This window comes from Mus pahari, chromosome 15 (assembly GCF_900095145.1).
Source record: "Mus pahari chromosome 15, PAHARI_EIJ_v1.1, whole genome shotgun sequence".
Taxonomy (NCBI): domain Eukaryota; kingdom Metazoa; phylum Chordata; class Mammalia; order Rodentia; family Muridae; genus Mus; species Mus pahari.
Window position 1 is genome coordinate 61875473 of NC_034604.1, and position 27442 is coordinate 61902914.

Consider the following 27442-nt stretch of genomic DNA (forward strand, 5'->3'; position numbering starts at 1 on the left):
TGACCATTTGAGTAATTCCACGCTTTTCTTTGTTCTGTGGTATGTGCTCTGATTTTGAAAGTCAGACAATTATCCCCCAATGGGGGGTGGGGGTGGGGGAGAAAAAAACAAAAGCTCCAAGCTAGTACTATTCTTAATGTGTGACTCTTAATGCTGACTCTGCTCTTTAACACCTCCTGACAGACAGAGGGGAGCAAATGTGACAGTGGGTATCTCCTATGTCTCACCCAAATCGGAGGTAGTATCTCTGTCTACTGCAGAACACATCCTGAGGGTCCCAGGGTCAAGACCCGAGGTTCAATCACTGTCAGAAGATGGGCACTCTAGCGATTGTCAGAATGTTCTGGACTCAGTAGTAAGATGTATGACCACCAGGCTCCCTTCTACAGACCCAGCTCTGACTGAGCACTCCTCTCAATGATGCTGGTTCTGTCGGATGTGCTTGCCTTGCCAAACTCTCAAGTTCAATTCATATCCTCGCTGAGTTTAAAGTTGTTTTAAAAATATATACAACAGTATCCACAGCATTTAGTTCATTTTATTTTTATTATAAAGCAATCTACTAAAAAAAATACAATTGTATTTGAACCTTCCGATCTCTGTGAGCTATGATGATCAGAAGTCGGGAGTCCTTTTGTGTTTAAACAACCATATGCTTACTCTTTAACATAATTCCTGCTTATATATGGGAAGTGATTCTCTGCTGTCATCCACCTGCATCTTTTGCCCCGGCGGCGATGTGGTTTAGACCTCAGGTCTGTAATTGCAATACTTTTGATGAAAGATGTTGCACAAGTGCTGTTTGTTAGTTATGAAATCAGGTTTTCTGCTTGTTCTTAATGCCATGGTCAAATCATAGCACAAAATCATTAAAAATAATCAGTGATAAATAATCTGTCCCCTGGGGTTGTTTGTTCACCTTTCAGATACAACAAATAGAAAACTGATGTATGACCAGTCTCAGGAAATACCTATTGTTTGTGGTGTTGGAGATAGAACTCAAGAAAGAGCTCTTCCTTGGACTACAAACCAACCCAAAGGATACTGCTGATCATTCCCTAATTACTGGCTTTAAAATATTGGTCTGAGTGTCTGCACACAGACGTGTGCTTGTGTCACAGCTCATGTATGGTGAGGACAATCTGGGGGAGTCGGGTCTGTCTACCATCTGAGTTCCAAGAGCATGCTTGCCAGTGAACGCCTTCAGTCCCGATCTCACTGGTCTGCTGCTAACTTTTTAAGAGGAGTTTCTGGTGTGTTAGAAACCTGGATAGATCACAATGATCTCAATCCTGAGTTCTAACACAGGACATTCAGAACTGGTTCCTGAGAACATCAACCCCATAGGGGCTTTAGATGGCTGTCACACAGCGTGCTTAGTAGGCCTGTCAACAAACGCCTACTATCCCCTGATGGTGGAGGCTTTCAGCTGTGCTGTGACCTACACTGAGAGTATTGATGTATGTATATTGGGTAAGTGTACAGATTCCAGATATGAGGATTCACTAACCCCACACAACCTACCACACAATGAGAAAAGGTGAATTTTGCATGAGAATAGAATGCTTTTTCCACATTCATAATGAACCAACAAAATTCCAAGGCCTTACTGGAATAGTGGTTGGGCCCAAATACTAGTCCTAACATCCTCTTAGATTCAGAGTAAGGTTATTTTGGTAAGGGGTTTATAAAACGTAACAAGCAAATAAATCCAGGGGCTCTCATCCTTAGTCACCAGTAAAACCACACTATGCTCTCAGAGAATTCCTCAATTCAGCAGCTCATGGGAGACACTGTCTCCAGATCTCCCAAAGCTAACATCACATGAGCAAAGGGTGACAGGTGTCAGGCTCTCCCTCCCCTCTGCTGCTGGTACTCATGACTTCAGTACTGACAGATTTGAGTTCCTCTCAAAGAAAAACAAAACAACCCAGGTTCTCGGTCGCTTCAGGAAAAGTAGGAGGATGCCAGGAGTTATATAGGGTTTGACACAAGAAGGCTGTGAGCCCAGAGCAGGAGGCTGGGACTCCAGTTCACAATGGAGAGTGCCTTGTGGGACTATCTTCTGCCCAGGTCCCCTGGCTGAGGCCCTAGCAAGCTCTGAAGACCTCTGGTAAGACCTGCTACAGAAAACAAAGTCCTTTCAGACAGCAGCTCACACTGGCTTTGAAAACAGTAATTCTCTCTCGGTGATAATACTTGCATTAACAGGTTATAAGAACCCATTACTTGAATTACATTATTTAAAACACATTACATTTTCCTCATTCTAATGTCTTGAGCTATTGGCTTACAGAGTCTCATTACAACACACACTTTGGAACATCAGCCCCTAAAGTAAAAGCCCTTGTATTTGGAAATTCAGTTTCAAATGCTGCATTTTTGTCAAGACTTTAACTTTTGCCTCAAGAATGTAAATTTCATTTGCTCTGTTTTACTTCCCTCCAAAAAAAAAAAAAAAGTAACAGTAAAAGCTGGTCCTAATAATGTGACTACACCAGCGATAACTACCCTACACTACACACCCCAAAGACCTTGAGAATTCCCTTAAAATCCTTCGACACCACAGCAGTTATGTTCAGTGGCTCCTGCAATTTAACCTGTCACATAGTGTTCTCACTTAGCATTTCTTCAGTTGTCAACCATTTGGGAGTATAAAACAATCACCGGAACAGACAGCAAGTGTGGCTGGAAACCCAAGCATAACCATGCTGCCCCACTCTTCCAGGGACCGCCAACCCAACATGGTCCCCACGTGCTGAGAATCTCACGCTACCCTGAGGTAAGTTGGGACATGCTATTTGCCACAAAATCTTTGGCAGTGGGGTTCTGAGGTGACTTGGTTTTATAAATACTTACTACACACAGCAAAGAGCAGCTCGGACCTTGGGCTCAGCAGGCTTTAGATGGTTCAAGAGCTCACCTCAGATAATCAATGTCCTGAGCTGGAGGTAGTTCCAAACATTCATTTAACAAAGCATGCACAATTGTTTCAGTCAAGCAGAGCTAAAGACAAGGGGCCACTTAAGGCAGAGGCAGCAGCCCACTAGATCCTCAGTGTCCACATGAAATGACAACTGCTGGCCAATGAGGTCCCATCATTCTTGCTATCCAACCTGAAGGAATGGGCACATTAGCCACACACAGTCTCCTGGGCGCAGGACCTGTGGATGTTGTCGCTGTACACAAGGCACACATCTGCCGAGGCAGTGAAGAATACACAGTTCTGCGTTGCTGCCCACAGTTCTGTGTTCCTTTTATGGGGCTGGGGGATACTTCATAGGAAATCTGCCCTCTTAATAAATGTACCACAGGCTTTACTTAAAATTTCATTTTCATGGGACGCACAGTAGGAAAGCACTATTTTTTGGTGAAACCTCGTATTTCCTGAGGATATCTTGAACTTCACTAAATTTTCCATAAATACCAGTTTCCAATGGCTTCTGATGTTTTAGCAATCGGCAGCAATTAAATGGAAAAATAAGTCTCAGCTGGCTTCAAGCATGCTACTGACAGAGCTTCAGACATCATGGCCACTGTCCGGTATTACACATGGGCAGGAAGGAGGTGGACTCATCTTGAACCAAGGAGACACTGAGAATTTCTTGAGGCCAAATGTTCCGTGATATGTGAGATATTTAATGTTACTTATATGTATAAAATCTAGATTTGATTGAGGGTTTCTCTTCAGTGCTCTCAAATGTGGATTTAGGAAAAGGCAAAAAGGTGTTTTATGACTGGAAGAGAAACTAGAGTCTCACATATGGGTTGTGTGTTAGTTGTGTGAAAGCTGCCACTCGAGTGCTTTGCCAGCTTCACTAGATGGTGGCGAGAAACAGCACAAGGCTGGCCCTTTTGTCTCTCACCCACACACTAAAGAGAAAATGAAGCTAAAGTAAGGCCACAGGACAGTTTAACTGGGTCCCTTTCAGGTTACTCAAAAAATAAGATAAACAGAGTAGAATCTAAAGGAATTAAGGTACAAAGTTCAACTCCAAAAGATGACGGCTATCAGCATTAGAGCCAGGCTATGTGTTGCTGACAAACATAACTGGCCTGAATTCTACTGTCCCTTACGTGGCATACTTAAGTATCTGCCACAAGGGGGAAGGAGCCACATGAGTAGGGACTGGCTGAGCTTTGGACCCAGGTCTTGATGTTTTTTTTTCAACTGTAACATGCCTTCAGCGTCCTGACATGACCTACTCAGCACCAATTCTACAGCTCTTATTCTGGGGTTGGAGTTATCGGGGTACAAACAGAAGTAAAACAGAAGTGACAATCTAAAATGCCCCTTCCCTAAAGTGCAACCAATGAAGGTGCTCGCCCGTTCAACAAACACTGCATCAGGTTTTGTGGACAGTATATTTGTTTGACAGTATGTTTGACTTCGGGCTAATGCATACCTATCTGTTACTGGTCAAAAGAAGTAAAGAGTGCAAGCGTGAGACTGCGCTAAGCTGCCTCTGCTTCTCCAAGGAAACAGAATGTACATGCTGACTGAGGTCCCGGGTCACAGAGCCATCGCCAGGATACCAAGCAGGTAAGGACACCCTACCAGCATCCTTAAATAAATAAAGCAGCTGTGAGACAAGTTGGTCACCCTAATAATAATCCTAAGGAAATATGAATTCAAACACACGTCATAGATTCTTCAATCTAGTACTCAGAGGTGTAAACAAGGTGAGAGCTAACCTATGTTCATACGAACATGCTGTTACCCTACCTAAAATCAAATCCAGGATTAAGAATAAACATTTAATTGGAAAAGGATGATACAGAAATGCTGTTGTTTTGTTCAGCATCTTTATGGAATTGTCAAATGTGACAAAAAGTGTCTTTTACTATATGTATGGATTAAAAAGGGAGAGAGATTTCATCTTATTCAAACACAAAGGAAGTTGGGTTTTAGCTGGACACTTTGGGCCCTCGGAAGGATGCTCCGTGAGTTTGCACACTTGACCAGGGTTAAGTCTCATAGCCCTGCTGAGCAGACGTCCACCGGCACACCCCCGGCATGTGTCCTCGGTTCAGGGACTGCTTGCTGACATTTAATTCGGGCAAAATTCAAGGCAGAAAGGGCTGGACAAAGGAAGGTGGCCAGGAGGCAGAGGCGACGCTGTGGCAGTGAGCAAGCCATATGCTCATCTCCCGAGGTTTGTTCTTTGGACTGATTTCCCAGAGAAAACAGCAATGATCCTCCCCACAGCTCATCCCCTAAGAAGCCATGCTCTGAGATTGATAGTCATTTCTTATCAAGGCCATTCAGCGAGTCCTCAGAAAAAGCCATGTCCCACTCTGCCCTCAAGGGTTCTACAATCAGTGTGCATTCTTCCTGCTAAGAGGATCACTCTTATCAAAATAGCCAAATAATTGTCAAGGGATACTCAGGATCTGTAATTACTGTTAGTGACTACCAGTGATGTATAAGGAAGAATACACCTTAATTTTCAAAGCTCAATCCTGGAGACACAGGAGATATCAACTTGTTTTGACTGGTTAGAACGAACAAAGGACACAGACGTCACAAAGGAAAAGGAAAAAAAAACCTCAGAGGGAAAATCAACTCAGTGCGCCTCACTCAGCATTCACCTGTGAGAAGCTCAGAGTATAAGAGGACAGTCTCTTTAAAAGGCCATGCCAAAGTTCATGGTGAAAGAGGGATTCTGGGAAAGAAGTGTCCTGAGGCCATTCCGATCATCAGGAAAGACACGCGGTCTAGACTTTGCTGTCCCTTGGGTATTATGACTTCTTTCTTTCCTTCCCTTTCTTTTTTTTTTTTAAATGGATACCCTACTCAATTCAAAATTGGCAAATACCATACAAATGGGCCAATGGAGACCAAGCACAGTTACTATTTGAAGAGTAAGTGACAAACTTCTCATTGCTTCTCCTGCCCCGTTCTGCAAATTTCCAACTCCGAGACCCACACATCCTTACCGCACGCTCCTGTGCTAGTCAGGCCTAAGGCTAAGGCCTGGATGGCCCTGACATCACGCCCCTGCTTAAGTCAACTCAACAGTGAGTTCTTGATGCCAACAACTGAATGGCATGAAGGAAGGGCACTTAAATAGGTCAGGGAGAACTTTTGACCATTTAAATTTACCTTAATTTTGGTCGTATGCAGACCCAGTTTTGAAAATCTAAAACAAATACTAGCAAATGAACTGTAGTTACCAGGAACATTATTCTTTTGATGCTATACCAACCTCTACTTAGGAGCCCCTTAGTAATTCAAAAATGTGTGTGTATACTACAAAAACCTCCTCTATTTCGCAAAGCACTAGAAAAGGTGAGCTCCCCTGAAATTGTAAAGTCACTCGAGCCCCTCCTGGTTGGTATCATCTGTGATAGTTTGTTTTCTATTCAAAGCCATTATGAAATCCTGAAGACTTGAACATGGTGCATAGAACAGTAAAAGAAGTCCAATGTGTCTAACACAGCTTCCTTTTCTTCAAACATCTCATCTGCCCAAAGTATAAAGATGTTTAAAATTCCCAGAACCAGGGTCCAAGACCACAGAAACAAGGAACTAATCAGCTTGTTTCCCTGAGCATACAGAATGTAGCTCTTTCCTCTGTAAAGATGGAAGCAGATTTATAATGGAAAACTCAGGGGATTATATTGGAAGGCTTAGTTTTATTATTTCACTGTGGGAGGCAGCTAATCCCAACATACATCTTTTCCCTTTGGTGAAATTGAACAGCACCCCATTTTGCACGAAAGGCTCTCAATAATGATGTGATATTCTAAAAGGCTGGTTTTATGCTTTATTCTTCAATAGACTAAGCCTTCATTTGAACTTAATTTTGCTAGTCAAATGCTTTTTGTTCATATTTAAAACACAGCTCCATTTATGGCATGAGTGTATCTTTCAAAAGAGGGATGTGCTCGCCAGGCATGGCGCTGTCTGGGTTCCCCTGCAGCTCAGAGAAATGCAAGATCCACTTTAAATAAAATGCAGTTCAGCATATACAAAAATCTATATATATTATACATTTTGAATATTTAAGTTGATATGTTACTGTTGTCTGCTATCAACACATTACAGGGTTGCCTATAAGCTGTTTCTTGCCTAAAAGATAATACATTGGCAACAACATTTTTATGACATAACTGATGTCAAATTGTAACAATGTAACTTTTCAGATCATTAGAAAGATTTTCATCAAATTTAAAGCACACACAAGCATTTCCTCATCTGCTCTAACTGGGTACACATGACCCAGACATAAAACTGGATGGTGATAAGACTACAATGGACTAGGCAGAAGGTATTGACTCAGGATAAGAAAGTTGCAGTCTCAGATTATTAGCAATGTCTTACGAGCTCTCCAGTTATGCACTACAACAGATAAAGGGTTTTAGGAGAAAGAATTCTATGTAACACCACATGTTAGCATAGCATTCTTGGTGGCTTCAAAGGGAGGACATGTGAAAACACCAGCATTTAGTACCTATTTAATAAGCATGCTCCAGTGTGTTGCCATATTTATATTGTATTTGAAAGTGTGCCATCAGTTTGTAGCAGTGCACTCAGTGACCTCTGCCTCAGATTAATCAGGCTGCCAACAAACAAAAGCAGAGAGAACAGGACAAATTCCCCTCTGATTCTTCCAACCCAAAAAGACTTCAACATTCACAGCATTTTTACCTCAATGGTGTTTCAATATAATGACTGAGTACCTCAAGTGTCAAGTTATTCCTCCATTTCCTAAATTTGGCTAAATTAAGCATTTAACATAAACTCTGACACAAAGCAGGCACTGAACAGGATAGCAGTGTGGCAAGGGCTCTGACATTCTCCTGATGGTAAGTCAAAGCCAATACTCTCTAAAGAGGCATTTCTTGCCCCAGTGTCAAATCAAGGGTTAGACCTGAAGGAAAGACACACAAACAGAAAGACACTCTATAGTCATGAGACTTGCCTGACAGTCACTGAGTGATTACAAGCAATGAGCTTTTTGCTATAAAAAAATCAAGCAGACTATTTAAGCAATAATTTCCCCTTCCAATGAGAAACCTAAGTCACAACACTAATGGTACCTGTGACAGACAGGCCTCTTTTGTTCTGACCAGGGATAAAAGACCGAAATCCTGAAGGAGTTGAAGCAGCAGCAGGAGAGGTCTTGGAAACCAATGAACCACAGGGCACTCCACCTGCCTGTTGTCTACGAGTGCCACCTACGAGCGTCCATCTCCTCCACATTCCGTTACAGACTTTTGCTCCTACCAAAATCAGCAGTGGTCTTTCAAAGCTTGATGCAGTTAAGAACAGTGAACCTGACTTGCTGATGTATGTGATGGCAATAATGAAGAATATAAAACTTCCACGATTCTCCAAGGATTAGTTGGAGAAGACACGTTACAAGAACGTCTGACAGTCTGTGTGACCATCCACCACACACAGACAAGACTGAAAAGGAACAGGCTTTAAAAAATGTAAGTTGACAAGCTCCAGGTAAAAACCATTTTAAAAGATCCATTTCATTATATAGCCAACATATCTTATTTACAAATGTAAGACTGATTCTTTTAACATGACCTTCTTGAAATAAGGTCTACATGGTAAGTGGTAGGGCGTGTCTCTAGTCTCTACGTCCAGAGTCTGAATGGTGTAAATCCATTCCCAGAGATCTGGGTCCTTAGGACTGTTCCTCTGGGAGTGGCCTGCCCAGCACAGCCTTACAGCAGGGGTCAGAGAAATGAAGCAAAAAGAACTCTGATTTCTAGGACATCAACTACTGCTTATTGCTGCAACTCATATAAATGTTGTATGCTGGGTTCATTTCTTCATTTTGAAAAACATTGATTTTTTTTCCCCCTATTGTTATTTAACTTAAAAAAAAAAAATCTTTGCTCTTTAACCCCCAGAGAATGAATACGTTTAGGCAAGTAACCAAAAAAAAAAAAGAAAAAAAAAATCAGAAACATGTTCTTTGCCCAGAGTCTACAGAGGGATAAAGTGTAGGATTTTCTGTAATAAGGCACCCTATTCCACTTTTTTCTTAAGAGACACTTTTTCTTTGGTTTCTTGTAACTTTTCAGTGAGTCTATCCTTTGTCTCCTCCATTTTCTCTGTGATGAGCTCCTTAGTCTCTTCCATCCTGCCCTGCAAATACTCCTTGACAGGCGGTGGGGTTGACATGTAGCCGTGACTTCGCAAATACTTCACAGTAAAGGAGGTTCCTCCCAAGGTCACGGTGTAGCGGGCAGGTGTTGCGATCTTAAGGGGAAAGAAAAGCAAACAGAATCAATATCTGATTAGGACTAAATAAAATGAAGTTGAAATTTACATTCTTGGTAATAATCAGCACAGACTATTGTTTGAGGTGAGTATATCACCCTATAGTGTCTTTCTAAGATGGAACTTTTTAAAATGTCTGTCCTCAGACGATACCACTTAAAATTTCAGGGTTATCACAGACAGCTGCACTGATACCCTTACTGAATGCTACTGAGCACGGGGCCAGGTCTGCCCACATGGCAGGAAGAGGGCATGGGTCTGCTAACAGTGATACAGGCGCACCTGTGTGTGCCCTAAGGTCTCTGCATGACTGTACATCTGGGCTAAAGTGCAGCTGAAGGTCAAACAGTGGGAGGAGGCTGAGCAAGGGTCACATACTTCTTTACTGTTTTTGCTCGACTCTCAAACCATCTTCCTTCAACTCTCTCTGCATATATGTTCCCATTCCACACTACAGGCTGGAGCTGACAGCTCCCTAGGCTAGAGTCAGGCTGTACTACTGGCTGGCTTTGTGTGTCAACTTGACATAGGCTGGAGTTAACACACAGAAAGGAGCTTCAGATGAGGAAATGCCTCCATGAGATCCAGCTGTAAGGCATTTTCTTAGTTATTGATCAAGGGTGGGAGTGCCCATTGTGGGTGGTGTCATCCCTGGGCTGGCAGTCCTGGGTTCTATAAGAGAGCAAGCTGAGTAAGCCAGGGGAAGCAAACCAGTAAGCAGCATCCCTCCATGGCCTTTGCATCAGCTCCTGATTCCTGACCTGCTTGAGTTCCAGTTCTGACTTTGGTGATGAACAGCAATGTGGAAGTGTAAACTTCCTCCCCAACTTGCATCTTGGTCACGATGTTTTGTGCAGGAAGAGAAACCCTGACTAAGACACAGGCCTTCTATGTTTTGACCAGAAAAGGACAAAGAATCACGAGACTTGAAGCAGTGGAAGAGCTTTGCAGAAACAAATGGTCACATGGCAGCAGGAGCTCAAGCAGGCGCACTACACAGAAGCCTTTGGAAGTAGCAACCGTGCCCCCTCATCTCTCACAGCTGCTCCTCCACTCCCACCAAGCTGCTCTCGGAAGTCTTAATGGCTGCTGTGAAACCACAGGCACAGTGAACAGCCTGGGCCCACTCTAAGATGACTCCTGTGCACCTGGTGCCAGGCCCCTGGCCCAGCTGGCTTCTCAGGCTCACTGGCCACTTCACTGGAGCTGTTCAACAAGGTCTGTAGACTCTTTACTGTCTCACTCCCATGTTGGCCTGCCCAGGTCATCTATATATTAAGATGACACTTAATTTCCATTTCCATACTGACCCCCTTTCCTGAATTCTAATGCTGTGTAGCTACTATTTACCCCACTTGCATATCTGAATCCACTTTAAAATTAATCTGCACAAATTCACTGACCTCAGCTGTCCGGTCAGTCCTGCTTCTTCCAAAATTTTACTCAGCACAGGGAATGGAAACTTTGTTCTTCTAGCTGCTCAGGTCAAAATGAATAGCTCTTAATGTGTTTCTTTAACATAATTTGCATGCATATCATTAAGACTGCATATCATTATTTCTTGAAAACATCCACTGTCCTCTCCTCTGCCTCTCCTGAGAGCACTAGGGTGCTGAGCATGCGAAGGCCTAGGCTTCAGTGACAAACAGCCTTCTCGGAGGCTTCTGTTTTTATGCGGCCCTAATGTGAAAGGTTCTCAACACAGCAGCTGTGGTGATTTTGCTTAAAGTCACTCAATAGCTTTTCAAGCCCTGCAGATGGTCTGCCTCCTGCTCACTCCATCCATCCTGCACAGCCCTCTAGCATCCAGCACTCAGCAGCCCTCGCTGGGAACACAGCCTCCCCTGCTCCCCCCACCCTGTCCCCAGAGAGTTACCTGATCAATCTGCTCACTGCTTAAAGCACCTCCCATCTAAATTTGCAATCTTGGGTAAGGTGAGGGGAAAGGGACAGGATGGAAAACAAAACCCAAACACACACACACCAAAACACCTCGTTACATGGCTTTTCTTTCAAAATATAGTAATATATTTGAAAATATTTATCTTATGTGCATGAGTTTTTTACCTGCACACATATATGTATGTGTGCTGACTGACAAGAGGTCAAAGGTGGCATTGGACCCTCCAGAAGCAACGGTACAGATGGTTGTTAGCCAACAAGTGAATGCTGGGAATTGAACTGCTGCTCCTCTGCAAGGGCAGCAGGCACTTCTAACTAATTCTCTCTTAACATTTAGTATCATTTAAAAATGGATACATTCTATGTGTGTTTTTAACCCCTCCATTTCCGCCTCTCTCAGTCCACGGTCCTCCCACTCTTCCTCCCTAAGACACAAGCTTTACATAGGCGGCTCTTGGTTTTATTGTTTCTGAAGTCATCATGTAGACCATGCTGTCCTTGGACTCAGAGAACTGTTTCCCAAGTACTAGAACTAAACAGCATGCTACAGCATACCTGGCCCAATAATGTTTTCTGTAATTAGTGAATTCCTCCAGGTCCCAGCTTAGCACCTGGCATGGAGTCAGAGCTGGACGAATCTCAGTGAACTATAGGTGCATGTTAAGGGCATCTGAGGGCTCTGATGTGTACCCAGCTAGCTGCCCAGTACTCCTGGAGTGTAAAGGAGGAAAGGTATCTCTGCTATCCTGCTTAAGGTGATGTGGGTTATAGAAAACACAGGACCACACTCATTTCTCATCCCACAAAGGGACACGAGGGGGCAGGAGCCACAAGATTTGTAGCTTTCCAAATAGGCGGAGCACTGATGCACCCAAGCTACACCAAGGAGAGCAAACCACAAACACAGACCCCTGAATTCCTGCAAGTTCGTACGCACCTGGAGAAAACCCACTTAAAACAGATAATATGAAGAGTTATTAGCACATGGGCAAGGAGTCAGAAAAATGACTGAAACCACCATCGTATACCTTGATATATTATGGTTAAATTTAATCTACTGTAGCTATAAAACTATAAATTTAATATACTCTAATGTGAGAAAAACAGAGCAATTCAGTATTGAAAAAAACTGCCTGAAATTTCAATGATTCTAGTAAAGACAGAAAAAAAAAACCCTCTGAATGACTATTAAGTCATTATTCTATGTACTTTTATGCAACATAATACTACATACCCAAAATGTTCATTTAGAAATAGATATCATAGAATCTTTTATTTTAAAAAATGAGATCAACATAGCTAAATTGAACGATTTACAATGAGATTTCCCTTCTACAATAAAGACATTCAAGTGTAGAAACTATATGAACGCAATAGTGTCTACATCCTGAGAAGCTACAGGGCTATGTAAAACGAGAACCCGGAAAGTAAGCCTAGAGTGTGACACCCAAGACAGCTGAAGGAGACCTTCAGAATATCACTTACCACGAAAGGACACACTGTCATAACAACATACATGTTACATTCAGTACCAAGTCCTGGCAATGATGACTTACCTGTCTCAAGGTGCTTCTTCCTAAAGCTGTAGTTCATTTCTGTACTTGTTGTTCATTAGAAATACAATAGGTGAAAATAGGATATTTAAATGATAAAAAAAAGGAAAACCATCTCAAAACTGAGTTTTCCAGAGAGCTTGCAGTCTGTGAGGTACATGAGGAAACCCACCTTAAACATGGCGTAGGCTGTCAGTGCATTCCCACTTTGGGAGTTTTTCAGGATGTCTACGATACTGTCAGGTAACCCAATGACCTCTAGGAAGGGGATGACATTCACTCCTCTGCAAAGGAGACACACATTAAGTCATGATTAAGCAAACCTTTAAGAACAGTATTTTCAGAAGATTATCTAAAAACATACGCTCCAAATTTGGATAATGTATATTAAATTTTATTTGCTCAGAAGCCCAAGGCTGAGGGCTCAGGAATGAGAGGCCAGCCTGGGCTACATATCTCAAAAAACACAAAACAAACAGCAACAAAACTAAACAAACCCAAATCAAACTACCACCACCACCACCACCACCACAAAACAAAAACAAAAAAACAAACGAACAAAACCAAAGCAAACCCAAAGCCTAGTGCTGGTTCTGCAAAGGCTTTTACCTTTCATGCCCTGCATGTGCTCAGGTAGCTCTGCCGCCGCTCTCCCGTGGCCCAGTTAGTCTACTCAGAGCCTGCACATGTGTGTCAAGAGTTAAAGCAATGGCTTTGAGTTAACCAGGAGAGCAGGGCCAGAACTGTTTATCTGAGCCATTTCCTAACCCAAACACCATTCTCCTGAGAATACTCTTATTCACATTTCAGGATCTCAAATTTTACCTTTCATCAATACCATTCCTATGATATTATGCAAAGAATGAGCGATCCTGTGAGTTTAACATATTCTGAAAGTATGCCTTTATGTTTATTGTCAGATTAAAGGAAAGGTATGGAATAATTACAACAGATTCTCAGAGGAAGAGAAGGCAGAGAGCCCAAGTTGGTAAACCTGGCTTCTGTAATTTTAGTCTTCTCTTTTCTGTTATAACCCATTATCCTAATCTTTCCTGATTATATAAATCTAATAAACTGAAGCAGGACAAGGAATTATGCACACAAACTTACAATGATCACATCTAAGAAATCTAATATACAATCTGTAAGTGAAAGAGCGGTCTCAGACCACCACCATGGCCTTTCATTTCTAGTCACTTTCTCTCCAGAGATGCCTTTCAGAATCGTGGATGGCGAAGGAGGTAGACATGGGTATTTTTGGATGTCCAGGAGAGCAGGGACTCAATGTGAGATTGGGATTTTTCTTCTCACGAGGAAATTCATGTTGAATATTTTCTCTCAGGGAAGTGCCATGTGTTGAGCCACTTAGTTAAATGTACAATGGTATTTTGCTTTCAGGTTGGAGGAGTACCTGAGTCACACAGTAATACAACATCCATGCCAATGTTCTTCCTTACAGAAACAGTATTTTCTCACTTTAATAGGAAGTAGGCAACCAGCAAGGAAGAGTGCTTCCCAGTTAGGACAGAAGGAAAAGAACTGTGTTGGGGATTGGCTCTAATGCCTTAATTCAGCTCCCCAAATCACACGGGAATCTGTGTGTCCTGACAATGAGGGTTCCTGTCTCCAATTGGCTTTTGATTGGCTGGGCAGGGAGATGGAAGTGCGACTTTTAGATTTCCTGAACAAGGGACATAAGGTGGAAGAAGGAGCAGAATCGCCATGATGGGGACGCAGAGAGTTTCAGAGAGTGATTATCCAGGCGTGTAGGTGGCACAAGGGGCCACTCCCTTGGTTGGGTCTGGGGTAGCAGAGATGAAATACAGATTTAACAAATATTAACTCAGGAATATTGGAGGGGAAAGTGGGCTAGCCATGTGGAGTTAGGGAGAAGCCCAGCTGTTGTGCTGCTAGGACATATGAAATTTAGTGCCTGTGTTTCTGTCTTTCATTTCAGGGATCCAGAGAACTCTGGTGGATGACTAGAAGCACAGCCACCTACTGGGAGTTCAGTGTGGTTTAACAGATTACCATTACAGATGGCACCCAACATGGGGCAGAGTTCAGTTTTAAAATTAATTGGAGATTCCTGAATGGTACACACATGCTATAAGACTAGGAGGTGGGAAGAATTGGTTTCTCAGTGAGTCAAGCCCCTGCTGTGTGCTGGGGCTTGTGTGACTGCTCAAAAGTCAGGCAGAGACAACAATAAAAGCTGCCTGCCTCCCACATCCAGGTAAATATAGAGATAAAATTTGATTTGTTTATAAGTATACATGAAACAAAGAAATCTCAGAGTTCATGTTAGCTAGGCTTTGGCAAAAGATATCCTGTGACTTTTTCACCAGTAACATACACCTAGCAAAGAATATCTTTTCACATGTAGAAACTGCATAGAAATATAAGTACAGAACTCACGGGGCTGGTAAGATGGCTCAATGGATAAAGGTACTTGCTGCTAAGCTTGAAAACCTGAGTTCATTCCTAGGACCCACATGGTGCAAGGAGATTAGTGACTCCTGCAAGTTATCTTCTGAACTCCACATGCATGGGGCCACCCATTCACTCATCTATCCAACAACAAATACATGTAATAAAACAATGACCTTACTTCTGAGTCCTCCTAAACATGCCATACTGTTAGCAACGAGACCAGGAGATGGCTCGAAGACCAGGCAAACCTACTCAATTTCAGTGTGAGCTCCACTCCTTACCATCTGGATTAGTTTATTTCCCTTTGCCCAAACCACTTCCACATTCATAAGTGGGAAGAACTGCATTAGTTACTGGTTGGTGGAAGAATAAATAAGATGGCAATTAAAAACTGTACCCATAAATAAATGTTAAGTATTCTTGAGAAAATGTGAAAACAGTTATAAAAAAGTAGTTTTCCTCTATCAATCAAGGCACTGGGGAGAGATGGGATACAGAGGGATAGATCAGTGGTTAAGAGTGTATGCTGTCCTTGCACATGACCAGAGTTTGGTTCCCAGCACCTGTATCGGGCAGCTTACAATCACCTATAACACCATCTCTAGGGGGATCTGATGCCTCTGGCCTCTATTTGCATTCACATGCACATTAGAAACAAAATAAATCTTAAAAAATAAAATAAAATTAAGGGCCAGTGAGATGGTTCAGTGGGTATAGGTGCCTACCTGCACGTTTGACATAAGCTCAACTCTGGGCACACAAGGCAAAAGGAGAGAACTGACTCCTTCTAGTTGTCCTTTGATCTCCACATGCTTGTCCACATACATAAGTACAGGTAATAAAATAAAGCTATTTAAGGCTATCAGTATAAACAAGAAACATGATAAAATGTGGGATATAGTCAACTAAGCAAAAACTTACTTTATAGTTGCATAGTAAAATGTTCCAAACCAAATCCCAGAAGTTATTAGATGCACAGGAATTAAAACTTTCCCATATTGTCTAAATGTTTTCTTAAATCGTTGATATAAACTGATAGACTTGTCTTGTAAAGGATCTGGTTCTTCCTTCTTTTCCGATGGAGTTTCCTGGGATGTGGAACTGGAAGATAAAACCCTCTTGGATAAAATGTCCTGCTCCCATTGTTCCTGGCGAAGGGTCCCCAGCTGAAGTGGCTGAGCATCTAACAGATTCCTTTGCTTTGCAAGGCACTGAACAGCAGATAAATGTAGCCACTGCTTTCGAAGGTGTGGTGTCCAAGCCACTCTGTATTCACCTCTATGCACAAGTAACGGTCCTTTTATGCTCCAATGGTGATCAAAAAGCCTGGCTTTCTGTGCTTCCAAGAATGTCCTGAGTGCCAGCCGAGACATAGTCCGTGGTACATTCCATTGCATTTTGAAGGACAGTAATGGGTTTCAGCTTCTACAGAGACTAGATTTAGGGGAAAAAAAATTCCATTATACACAGACTTCTATTTTAAGTCAAACTACCTAAAAGTTAACTATTGTTTTTAGAAATAAAAGGACAGACAAACTGGCACTTAATCTGCAGGAAAAATGGTAAGGTATAGTTTTAAGGCACTGGGATTTTAACATTTCATAAAACACATTCTTTAAACATAAGCAGTCTGCTTAGCAGATATCTCAAAGGGTAACATTAATAAGCACTTTCATAACTACAAACAGAATGTTTTCAACAACTCTTCTTATATATAAAGAATCAATGGAGCACAAATCTGAGCACAGATGTTTTGGGGACATAATTCCATGTTCTTTGCTCTCAGATTCCAAGCTCAAGTCAATAAGTTAAATGATGACTAGCTTAACAGGGTTCTTACAGAACTATGTGCTACTCCTGATAAAGCTGCTCTGTAAATAAGTTACTTTCACAAGTGTTAAGGTTTGAATAGTCGTAATCAGTACCAACTATTCTATAACAGCCTTTAAACAAGTAATAATAAAGTTGTAAGTCACATACGTTAGTGATGATACGAAACAGCCTGGTATTTATCTTCTTTCCCCCCCCCCCCCATATCAAGAGAAGAGAAAGGAAAAAAAAAAAAGATGTCTTATGATTTGACTTGGAATTAGTGTTGAATTCAGAAATGGCAAGGTACTTGGGAAGCAGGAGGATCACAGGATGGGGGCCAGGCTGGATACAAAGGGTGATCTGTTTAAAGAACTCAAGGGACTGGAGAGATGGCTCAGCAGATAGGGGTACTTATTGTTCTTCCAGAGGACTTAAGTTCTGTCCCCAGCACCTACACCTGCAGCTTACACACAATAATGCAAGGATAACTAGCTTCCTTTCACTCTATTGAAAGGTAAGATATAATTTTAAAATAATGTATAATTCAGAAAAAGAGGCCTTAGCTTAATAGTATTTTTGAGCAAATTAGCCTCTTTAAGTACATGTGTTTCTCAGTAGGAGAAGGAATTGTAAGGGCTACTGAGATAGTACTTACTTCATCCCAGCAACTTATTACTTCTAATATTTTGAAAACAGATGATTTTACATTTTAAGTTGCACTACTACTAAGAGCCAGCAAGATTTCAATAATAATCCAGTAGTTCCTGACACCTATTTTTACATGATGATTTATTATCTGGAGTAGAAAGCTGACAGAGAAAACAAAATCTGTCATCATATAAAAGCTTTTATTAATCAATTATCTAGCTTATAAGATCAACCTTATTTCCTCTCTAATAATTTATATCACTCCCTACCAGGCTCTCACAGATAACTCTACACCAAGTATTATATGGTAAGTGAAAATTCCACTATACATTCCCTTCATCATGGGGCATTGTGGCAGCATCCCATAGCATTAATGCCCTAATTGTAAAGGCTGCTGCTTTAGTCCTTGCTAAAGCTAAGCCTGATCCTGAATAAATGTCAAACATTGTTACTGCATATTTTTGGTGAGCACTGATTTTGCATTGGTTCTGTAATCTATCTACATAATAAAGTTAGAAGTATACAGCCTGTATGTATTTGTTAGAATTCTGAATTTACACTTTTCCAGGAGTTTTATGGTCTTCATATCTCCTTACTGTCATTCATATCTCATGCTATGTGACCTTCTATCTTATATCTAGGTTCCTACCTATCTTCCACTAAATTTTTTAAAGACTTATTTGTATTTCCAAATGTATGTGCAGATACCTGAGGAAGCCAGAAACCTGTCAGCTCTCCTGGAGTAGGAGTTGCAGGCAGTTTTCAGTCATTCAACATGAGTGCTGGAAACTTGTGTCTACTTGGAAGATTGGCAAGTGCTTTTAGTGACCAAGTTATTTCTCCAGACCATTTTCTATTTATATATTCCAGGGGTGCATTATGTCCTTTAAATACATAGTAGCTCAAGTGGAGTATTTTACCACGTGGGTCTTTATTGTCCATTCTTCCCTTCCCTTGAGAATTACTGGTGTGCCCTGCTGTCTCTTTGTAAAAGTCATGGGTAGAAATATGCCTGTAGTAATGCTGTCCTAACTAACTTCAGCTATTTTGCCTTCTACGTTTATGTTCTTGTTAGTGCTTTTATTTGTGTTATACTCAGTTGGGGTTTCTTGTAATCCTTTTCAATACTGGCATGGCCAAAAGACTTTGCCATTTATTTAACGCTAACTTTTGCACTTACTTGTGGAACCACAGAGCTAAACCACCTGTCATTGCTCCCGAGTCTGTGCATTTGTAAATGTTGGTTTGTTTTTCAGTTATGGATTGTCTGATTGGAAGCACTACTGCAGTTCTACTTGCATCCTGCAAGACAGTGGAGTGTTGTTCAGTGTCCCAGGACCACACTATTCTGGGGTCCGAGGGCTGCAACTCTCCATCTCACTTTCCTTTGAGCCTTCATGCCCAGCCGGGGTGTTACCTGACCAGGCAGGGCTCTATGCTGACGTTGGGATGGTATGTTCTGCCCCTGGGATGAATTCTGGCAAGTCTGTCTCCATCTTGTGTATCCCCTCCATGCAGAGCTCTGACCTGAGGCCAACATCCCTGCTTTGTAAGCACTTTTTCTGGGGAACATGTTTCTGGCCAATTTGGATGCCTGCCAGTTCTTTTGGACTCGATTTTAACCAGTAGAGCAACAGTACCATAACCATATACCTGATTGTTTGGCAGCCTGCATCCTTCTATACCTCCTAAGTTAGCTAAATACTTTTTCCAAAGAGTATATTATTTATTTGATGCTATGGGAAGTTAGTTTTCCAGAATCTTACTGGAATGAAATTGTGTTGGTATGCATGTTCCTTGATCCCAAATAGCCATGTGCTATAATGACTTATAACCCTGTGTATTAAGTTTTATAATTATACAAATAATCTTTTAATGTTTGAGTCTGCTGTTCATCCAATAAAATTCTGTGACCTTTTGTAATTTTAGGATGATGTTTATATAAGGGTACTTCTTCCAGTAGCCAAACAGAACTTGACAGACTTTGGGAATCCTCTTTAGATATAGGCACTCCTATTGCCCTAATCTTGTTTTCTCTTGTTTTGATATGTGCCTGCCATTTGATGACCATGTAAAATCTAAAATTTAAGAGGTGTCTGGTCTTAATTTTTCTCATTAATTCACCCCTCCCCCACCACCTAGTCAAGGGAACATTCAGACCTGATATTCTTTAAGTCATGCTAAAGAGATGGGAGGAATAATTATCCCTTCAATAAGTAATACTTTTCCTTCTGAGAATCCCTACTCTCTGTGCATTTGCTACAGAACCACCATCAAGGTCTATTAAGTCTACCCTCCTTTCTGCGGTGTGACTTTCCCTTTCTTCTCTTCTGACTCTTTCTCCGATGCTGGTCTTCTCTTGTTTGGGCTTCTCCCACTCTCTTTGAAGCCTTCCTCTCCTTCATGGGGCTGCTCACACACCACACACTTTCCTCTTCTCCAGCTTCTTCCCCTGGGTGGCTACCAAGATTCACAGATGGCAAATGGATGAAATTTTCCTTTTAAACTTACTTTATTATTTATTTATTTGTGTGTGTATGCACATGCCCCTGTAAACATGATGATGCCATGTGAGTGGATACCTGCAGAGGGCAGAAGAGGGCACCAGAACCCTTGGGGCAGGACTTATAGGCAGTAGGTCTCCGAGTATATGTGCTGAGGCCTGAACTTGGGTCCTTTGTGTGAGCAGTAAGAGCTCTTAACTACTGAGCCATCTCTGCAGCCCCATGGGGCGTGTGTGTGTGTGTGTGTGTGTGTGTGTGTGTTTTCTTTTAACTAATAAAATTGTCCTTGAGCTTTTCTGAGTCTGTTTTTAAATTACACTTAAATTCTTTTTTTTTTTTCATCAAGACTAACAACCTTAAGGGCTCCTGAACAGTATAGAGAAGGAAGCCATGATTTACCAGCAACAGTTGAAGGTCCAGAGTTTAATTACAATTTATCTTGAACCAATTTTAGTCTTCTTAATCGTTCTTTGCCCACCTATGTGACCTAATAAACTGCCTATCAGGTAAAAAGTATCAGGTAGAAGCCAGTCAAAAGGCTAAGAATGTCTTCAGAGAGTATTTGAGGCCAATAGCAGAGCCTTCCTGCTTTGTTGTACCTCATTTACAGGATGCTTCTACCAATGTATTTGAAAAATGTCTTGGCTTATGATTTCCTATGTTCTGTTAATAAGAAACCATTATTTAACTGGAGCATGTAATCTGGATAACCTAAATCTGTGTCCCATGACATCATCACGTTTATTTGGATCCATAATAAACACTTATCTTCTTTGGGGTAATGGATGTTTTTTTGAGTCAACTCACTTTTGGCACGTAGCATCTTGATGACAACCCTAACTCTCCATGAGAAATAATCAAGCTCTAGGCCTTTGTTAGTTTTTATCCTCTTCCTTAAAAATGTAGCTACTAATATTGTTGTCATAGTAATTATTATAATGATTAAAGTATATTACTAGACATTGTAGCTTCCCTTCTTCACCTTCTCATCCTGAGTTGCCCAAACCATGGCCACTTTCTTCATTGACCCATGCAAAATCCTAGTGTAAAGGGCAGGGGGTAACATTATAAAACCACTGTTCTCCCTTCTCCTTACTTTCATCATCAATACTCTGTGACCAAATATGTGACTCCCTTTCTTTTTACACACATACACACACACACACACACACACACACTTCTTCACAATTTTTCAGAGAATAGCAACTAGGTGACTTGGACACTATACTCCAATTAAAGTTAGATTTCATTGTACAAGGTTAGCATTACTCCGACACTAAAACCAGACAAGGATATAAGTAGTAATTGATGAACAAAGAACATTAAAATCCCTAACAAAAACCTGGCAAATCAATTCTAACTACACAGTCAAAAATTTATACAGCATAATAAGTAAGATTTACTACTGGGGTACACTAATGGTTCAATATATAAAAATTAAAAAGACCTAACAACAAAGTTAATGAAAATTGATTATCTTATAGACATCTTTATATTAAAAAAAAAACATGTATTCAATAAATATCCCAAATAGATCAGGTATGGAAGAATCAGTATTCAACACAAATTCTACATATAACAAACCTAAAGCCAATGCCATACTAAAATTAGGAAAACCGGAAAGTGTCTTTTCTAATATCTGAACATAAGATATTCTTTTTTAATACAGCACTTTAGCCAAAGCAATTATGAAAGGAAAAGAGGTAAAAGGCATATGTATATGAAGAGAAGTAAAATTATCTTTGTTTGCAAATGATATGATCTGTAAGAAAAGCTAAGAGTCTACCAAAAGATTTGCAGAATTGGCAAATTCAATAAGCTGTATGATACAAAAATTAACATATAAAGTCTATCACTTTTATCAATTAAAAACCTGTATTCCTTGAGAACTGCACCTAACCTTGGCATGGACCCAGCTTTCTCCTTCCAGTGGCCCTCCCCTTCTAGCCCATTCCTATTCCATTATGTCAGAAGCCTCAGGTACCAAGACACACTAACTACCTGCCACCCTCGGTGGCCATACCAAGTTGGAACTAAGGCCAGCAATTCACATTATCCTCCCTGTCCTCCATTCTGACCTCCATTCTCTCCCTCAGCTCTGTAGTAACCCCTCCTCCTACCTTATATATGAGATAAGATCATATATCAACCTCTAGAATCACTTTAGTTATCAGAACTCCAGGTGCCTAGAAAACAGCACAAAACCCAGAAGTATTAACAGCCAAAACAATATGCTTCCACTAAAAACCAGTAACCCTACTAACTAGGCCATGAGAAAGGCAATATAGCTGAAGCATAAGACAAGGACTTCAAAACAGCAATTATGATATGTCAGGGACATTAAAGAGAAAATGAGTGAATAGCATAATAAAGTGAAAAGAGAATCAGTGGAATAAAATAATGAAAACTATTCATGACATAAAAGAATTTAACAAAGAAATAGAATCAATAAAGAAAACCCAAACTGAGAGAAAACTGAAACATTGAGAAAGTCAAAGAAAATTCTCAGAGATAAGCTTTACTAGCAGAGTACAAGATATGAAAAGAGAATTGTAGGTGTTGAAGACCAGGCAGAAGAAATAGATGTCTCAGTCAAGCAAAATCTTAAATCAAAAACAAAACAAAACAAATGAATAAACAACAACAACACCCACAAAACCTACAAAACAGGAATAAAGCACAAAGGAAATCTAGGACACTATGAAGACCAGATCCTCAAATGATAGGAACACAAGTCAAAGGCACAGAAAATATTTTCAAGAAAACCAGACAAAAATTTCTCCAACCCAAAGAAGGAGGTGCCTTATCAAGTTATATGATGCACACAGAACACCAAATAGACAAGACCAGAAAAGAAATTCCCCACAACACATAATAATCAAAGGAGTACATGAGCAGAAGAAAGAACTTTAAAAGCTTTTGAAAAGGAAAATGGCCAAGTAACACATAAAGGCAGTCCCTTTAGAATAACATATGACTTCTCAACGGAGATTCTAAAAGCCAGAAGGGCCTGGACAAATGTATTACAAGCTTTAGGAGACCACAGATGCTAGTGTAGACTATCCGGCTCTACAGAAGCCACTAGAAGGAAAACTTCAGCCTGAAGAGGTTAAACACATCCAAGAAAATATAAGGGATAAGTAATCGAAACCAGTACATCAAAAGAGGGGAAAACCCATACCACAACAAAATAACAGAAAATCAATAAACACTGCTCATTGATAACTTTCAACATTAATGCTCTCAATTCCCCAATAAAAAGACACCAACTAACAGACTGGTTTAGAAACAGAATTCATCTTTCTATTGCATCCAAGAAATACACCTTAACCTCAAGGAAAGTCATCACCTTAGGGTAAAAGGATGGAAAAGATATTCTACGCCAATTGGCACAAGAAGTAAACAGGCATAGCCATTTTCATATTTGACAAATAAAACTTCAAAACTACTTAAAAGAGATAGGGGAGGACACTACATACTCAGAAAAAATCCACCAAGAGGATGCTGCAACTCTAAACATTAAGGCATCAAACACATGGGCATCCAAGTTCATAAAAGAAATGCTACTAAAGCTAAATCACATACCGATCTTCACCTAGGATAGGGGATGACTTAATTACTCTACTGTCAACAATATACAAGACCTTCAGTTAAAAACTAAATAGAGAAATTTAATTTATCTAACTAAAACTTAGCACCATAGATCAAATAGGCCCAGCATATAGTTATATAACATTTTACCTAAACACTTTCTTCTGAGCAACCCATGAAACTTTGTCTAACATTGACCATATACCTAGGCACAATGCAAGTCTTAACAGACACAGAAATCTGAAATACCCTGAAAACAATAGAAAGTATAGAAATTCATGGAAACCAAACAATTCACTACATAACATAAAATGAGTCAAGACAAAAATAAAAAAAAAAAAAAATTAAAATCTTTCTAGAATTGAATGAATACACAACACACCCAAGCCTATGGGACTCGATGAAGGAAGACTGTTCTAGGAGGCAAGTTTTAGCATTAGGTACCGACTTAAAAAAAATAGAGATCTCATATTAATAACTTAATGTTGCACATGAAAGCTCTAGAATAAAAAAGAAATAACCCGAAAGAGTAGACAGCATGAGATATTCAAACATGAAATAAATGAAACAGAAACAAATATAAAGAATCAATGAAAGGAAGAGTTGGTAGCTTGAGAAAAATCAATAATACTGATAAATCATTAGCCAAATTAACTAAAAGATGGAGAGAGAAGATCCAAATAAGCAAAGTAGAGATACAAAGGGGAACATCACTATAGAAACTGGGAGAATCCAGAGACCTTAAGAACATACTTTAAAAAATAAATCTGTACTCAACCAACTGGAAAACCTAAAATAAATGAATATATTTCTTGACATATAAGACCTACCAAAGTTAAATTAAGATCAGATAAGCAAAGGCCGGGTGTGGTGGTGCACACCTTTAATCCCAGCACTTGGGAGGCAGAGGCAGGCGGATTTCTGAGTTCGAAGCCAGCCTGGTCTACCAAGTGAGTTCCAGTACAGCCAGAGCTATACAGAGAAACCCTGTCTCGAAAAAAAAAAAAAAAAAAAAAAAAAAAAGATCAGATAAGCAAATTAAATAGACCCATAACCCCTGGTGAAGTAGCTGTAAGTAAAAGTCTCACAACTAAGCTAAAAAAAGCCCAGGATTACATGGAGTCAGCTGGGATTCTACCAGAGCTTCAGAGAATAATTAACACCAATACCACTCAAACTATCCCTTAAAATAGAAACTGAAGGAACACTGGCTAATTCTTTTTACAAGGCCACAATTACCCTGATAACTGAACCACACAAAGACTTAACAAAGAAAGAAAACTATACAACAATATCCTTTATAAAAACAGATGCAGCCGGGCCTGGTGGCACAGGCCTTTAATCCCAGCACTCGGGAGGCAGAGGCAGGCGGATTTCTGAGTTCGAAGCCAGCCTGGTCTACCAAGTGAGTTCCAGNACAGCCAGAGCTATACAGAGAAACCCTGTCTCGAAAAAAAAAAAAAAAAAAAAGATGTAAAATATAATAAAGTATTTAACAGAATCTAAGAACATATCAAAATGATTATCTACAATGACCAAGTAGTTTTCACTCCAGAGGTGCACAAATGGTTCAATACATGTAAATCAATAAACATAATCTACACAAATAGACTGAAAGATAAAAATCATGATCAACTTGTTAGATGCAGAAAATGCTTGACAAAATCCTGTTGTAATTACTTAATCTCAAGGGTATTCTACCCTTCCTTTTATCATTCAGTTCCCAGATAAAACATACACAACCTTTATATTTATAGTAAGTCTTTATCAGCTCTAGAGCTGGGCAGATATCTATCCTCTATGCTATTAGAATCTACTTCCCCATCAATAACCCTGAATTATAACTTGCTATGTTCCATCTGGGCTGCTTTTAACTCCAACTGGTCAGCCCTCATGGCCACGTTTTCATAAATCACCTACCCCATGGTCTCTCTCCTTTCTCCACCTCTCTCTCTCCTTTCTTGTGGTCTCCTCAGACTCCACCTATCTCTCTTCTGCCCAGCTATTGGCTATAGGCATCTTTATTCACCAATTAGGAATAACTTGGGGAGAGCAAGATTACATAGCACCATTTGTGTATGTGCAAATTCTCTCATCTCTTGGGGACAACCAGGCTGTGGGGGCCAGTGTTCAGCATTACAGTATACAGCAAAAGACCAAACCTCAACAAAATCAAACATTCTTTTAGGATAAAAGCCTTGGAAAAACTATGGCTTCAAGCAAGCCCACAGTTAATATCAACCTAAATAGACAGAAACTCAAAGCAATTCCATTAAGATCAGGAACAAGACAAGGTTGTCCACTCGCTCCATACTTAATATAGTACTTGAAACCTTAGCTAGAGCAGTCAGAAAACTAAAGGAAATCAAGGGATACAAATAGGAAAGGAGTCAAAGTATCGTTATTTGCACATGAAATGATTGTATACATAAATGATTCTAAAAACTTACTAGAAAACTTCTACAGCTAAGAAACATTTTCAGCAAAGTAGCAGGATAAAAAATTAACACACAAAATCATTAGCCTTCCTAAATAAAAATGACAGACTTAGAAAGAAATGGGAAACAATACCTTTCACAATAACCTCAAACAAAACAAAGAGCAAAACAACAACACTGAGCGTTATCTCTAACCAAGCAACTGAAAGATTTATATAATAAAAACTTTGAAATAATACAGAAAGAAATTGAAGAAGGCAGGAGAAGATGGAAACAATCTTCTAGGCTCATGGATTGGTAGGATTAATATAAAGAAAGTGGCCATCTTACCAAAAATTGACCTACGGATTAAATGTAATCCCTCTCAAAAATTCCAAGACAATTCTTCACATAAAATGAAAAACAATTTTCAGTCCCATATGAAAACCTAAAACACCCAGGATAGTGAAAACAATCCTGAATAATTAAAGAACCACCGGGAGTATTAACATTATGCCACAGAACTACAATAATGAAAACAGAATGTTACTGGCACAAAAACCACACTGGTCAATGGAATTGAACTGAAGACCTAGCCATAAGTTCACAAATTTATGGTTACCCGATTTTTAACAAACAAGCCAAAAATACACATTGTAAAAAAGACAGCATCTTCAACAATTGATGGTGGTCAAACAATGGCTATACACAAAAAAATTCAAATAGGTACAGATTTTTTTACCCTGCACAAAACTCAACTCCAAAAAGATTAAGGACCTCAACATAAGGCCAAATATGACAAATCTGATAGAAAAGAAAGTTGGAATGGTATTAAATCAATGGCATAGGAAAAGATTTTCTCTAAGAACAATAATAATAATGGGACCTCATCAAAATGAAAAAGGCTTCTATATGACAAAGAACACCATCATTAGGACAGAGTGGCAGGCTACAGAATAGGAAAAGACATTTATCAATTGCACATCTGATAGAAGATTAATACCTAAAATATATAAAGAATTAAAAAAGAAAACTGGACACCAAGAAAACAAATAAACCCAATTAAAAATGGGGTTCAGAACTAAACAGAATTCTCAAAAGATGAAATACAAATGGCTGAGAAACATGTTCTCATCCTTAGTCATCAGGAAGTATAGTTCAAAACTCCTTTGAGATTTCATCTTATACTGGTCAGCATGGACAAGATCAATAAAACAAATGACAGCTTGTACTGGCAAGGATGTGGGGTAAGGGGGAGGGGGAACACTTACAAGTTGCTGGTGGGAGTGAAAGCTTGTACAGCCACTATGGAAATCAGTGTTACAGTTTCTCAGG

At 40.2% G+C, this 27442-nt stretch overlaps 1 protein-coding gene across 2 annotated transcripts in view; it reads right to left on the reverse strand.

Moving 5' to 3' along the window:
• Window positions 1-527: 527 nt before the first annotated feature.
• Fam210a (family with sequence similarity 210 member A) overlaps window positions 528-27442 on the reverse strand; it is a 43564-nt gene continuing 16649 nt past the window's right edge. Inside the window, exons 2-4 of one of the 2 annotated variants that reach the window (XM_021214421.1) lie at window positions 16057-16569; window positions 12875-12986; window positions 528-9226 (exon numbers count right to left, since the gene is read on the reverse strand). In XM_021214421.1, the coding sequence (XP_021070080.1) occupies window positions 8993-9226; window positions 12875-12986; window positions 16057-16532 (822 nt within the window). In that variant the 5' untranslated portion in view covers window positions 16533-16569 and the 3' untranslated portion in view covers window positions 528-8992. The remainder of the gene's footprint in view (window positions 9227-12874; window positions 12987-16056; window positions 16570-27442) is intronic. The other variant, XM_029546746.1, reaches the window with a different exon arrangement.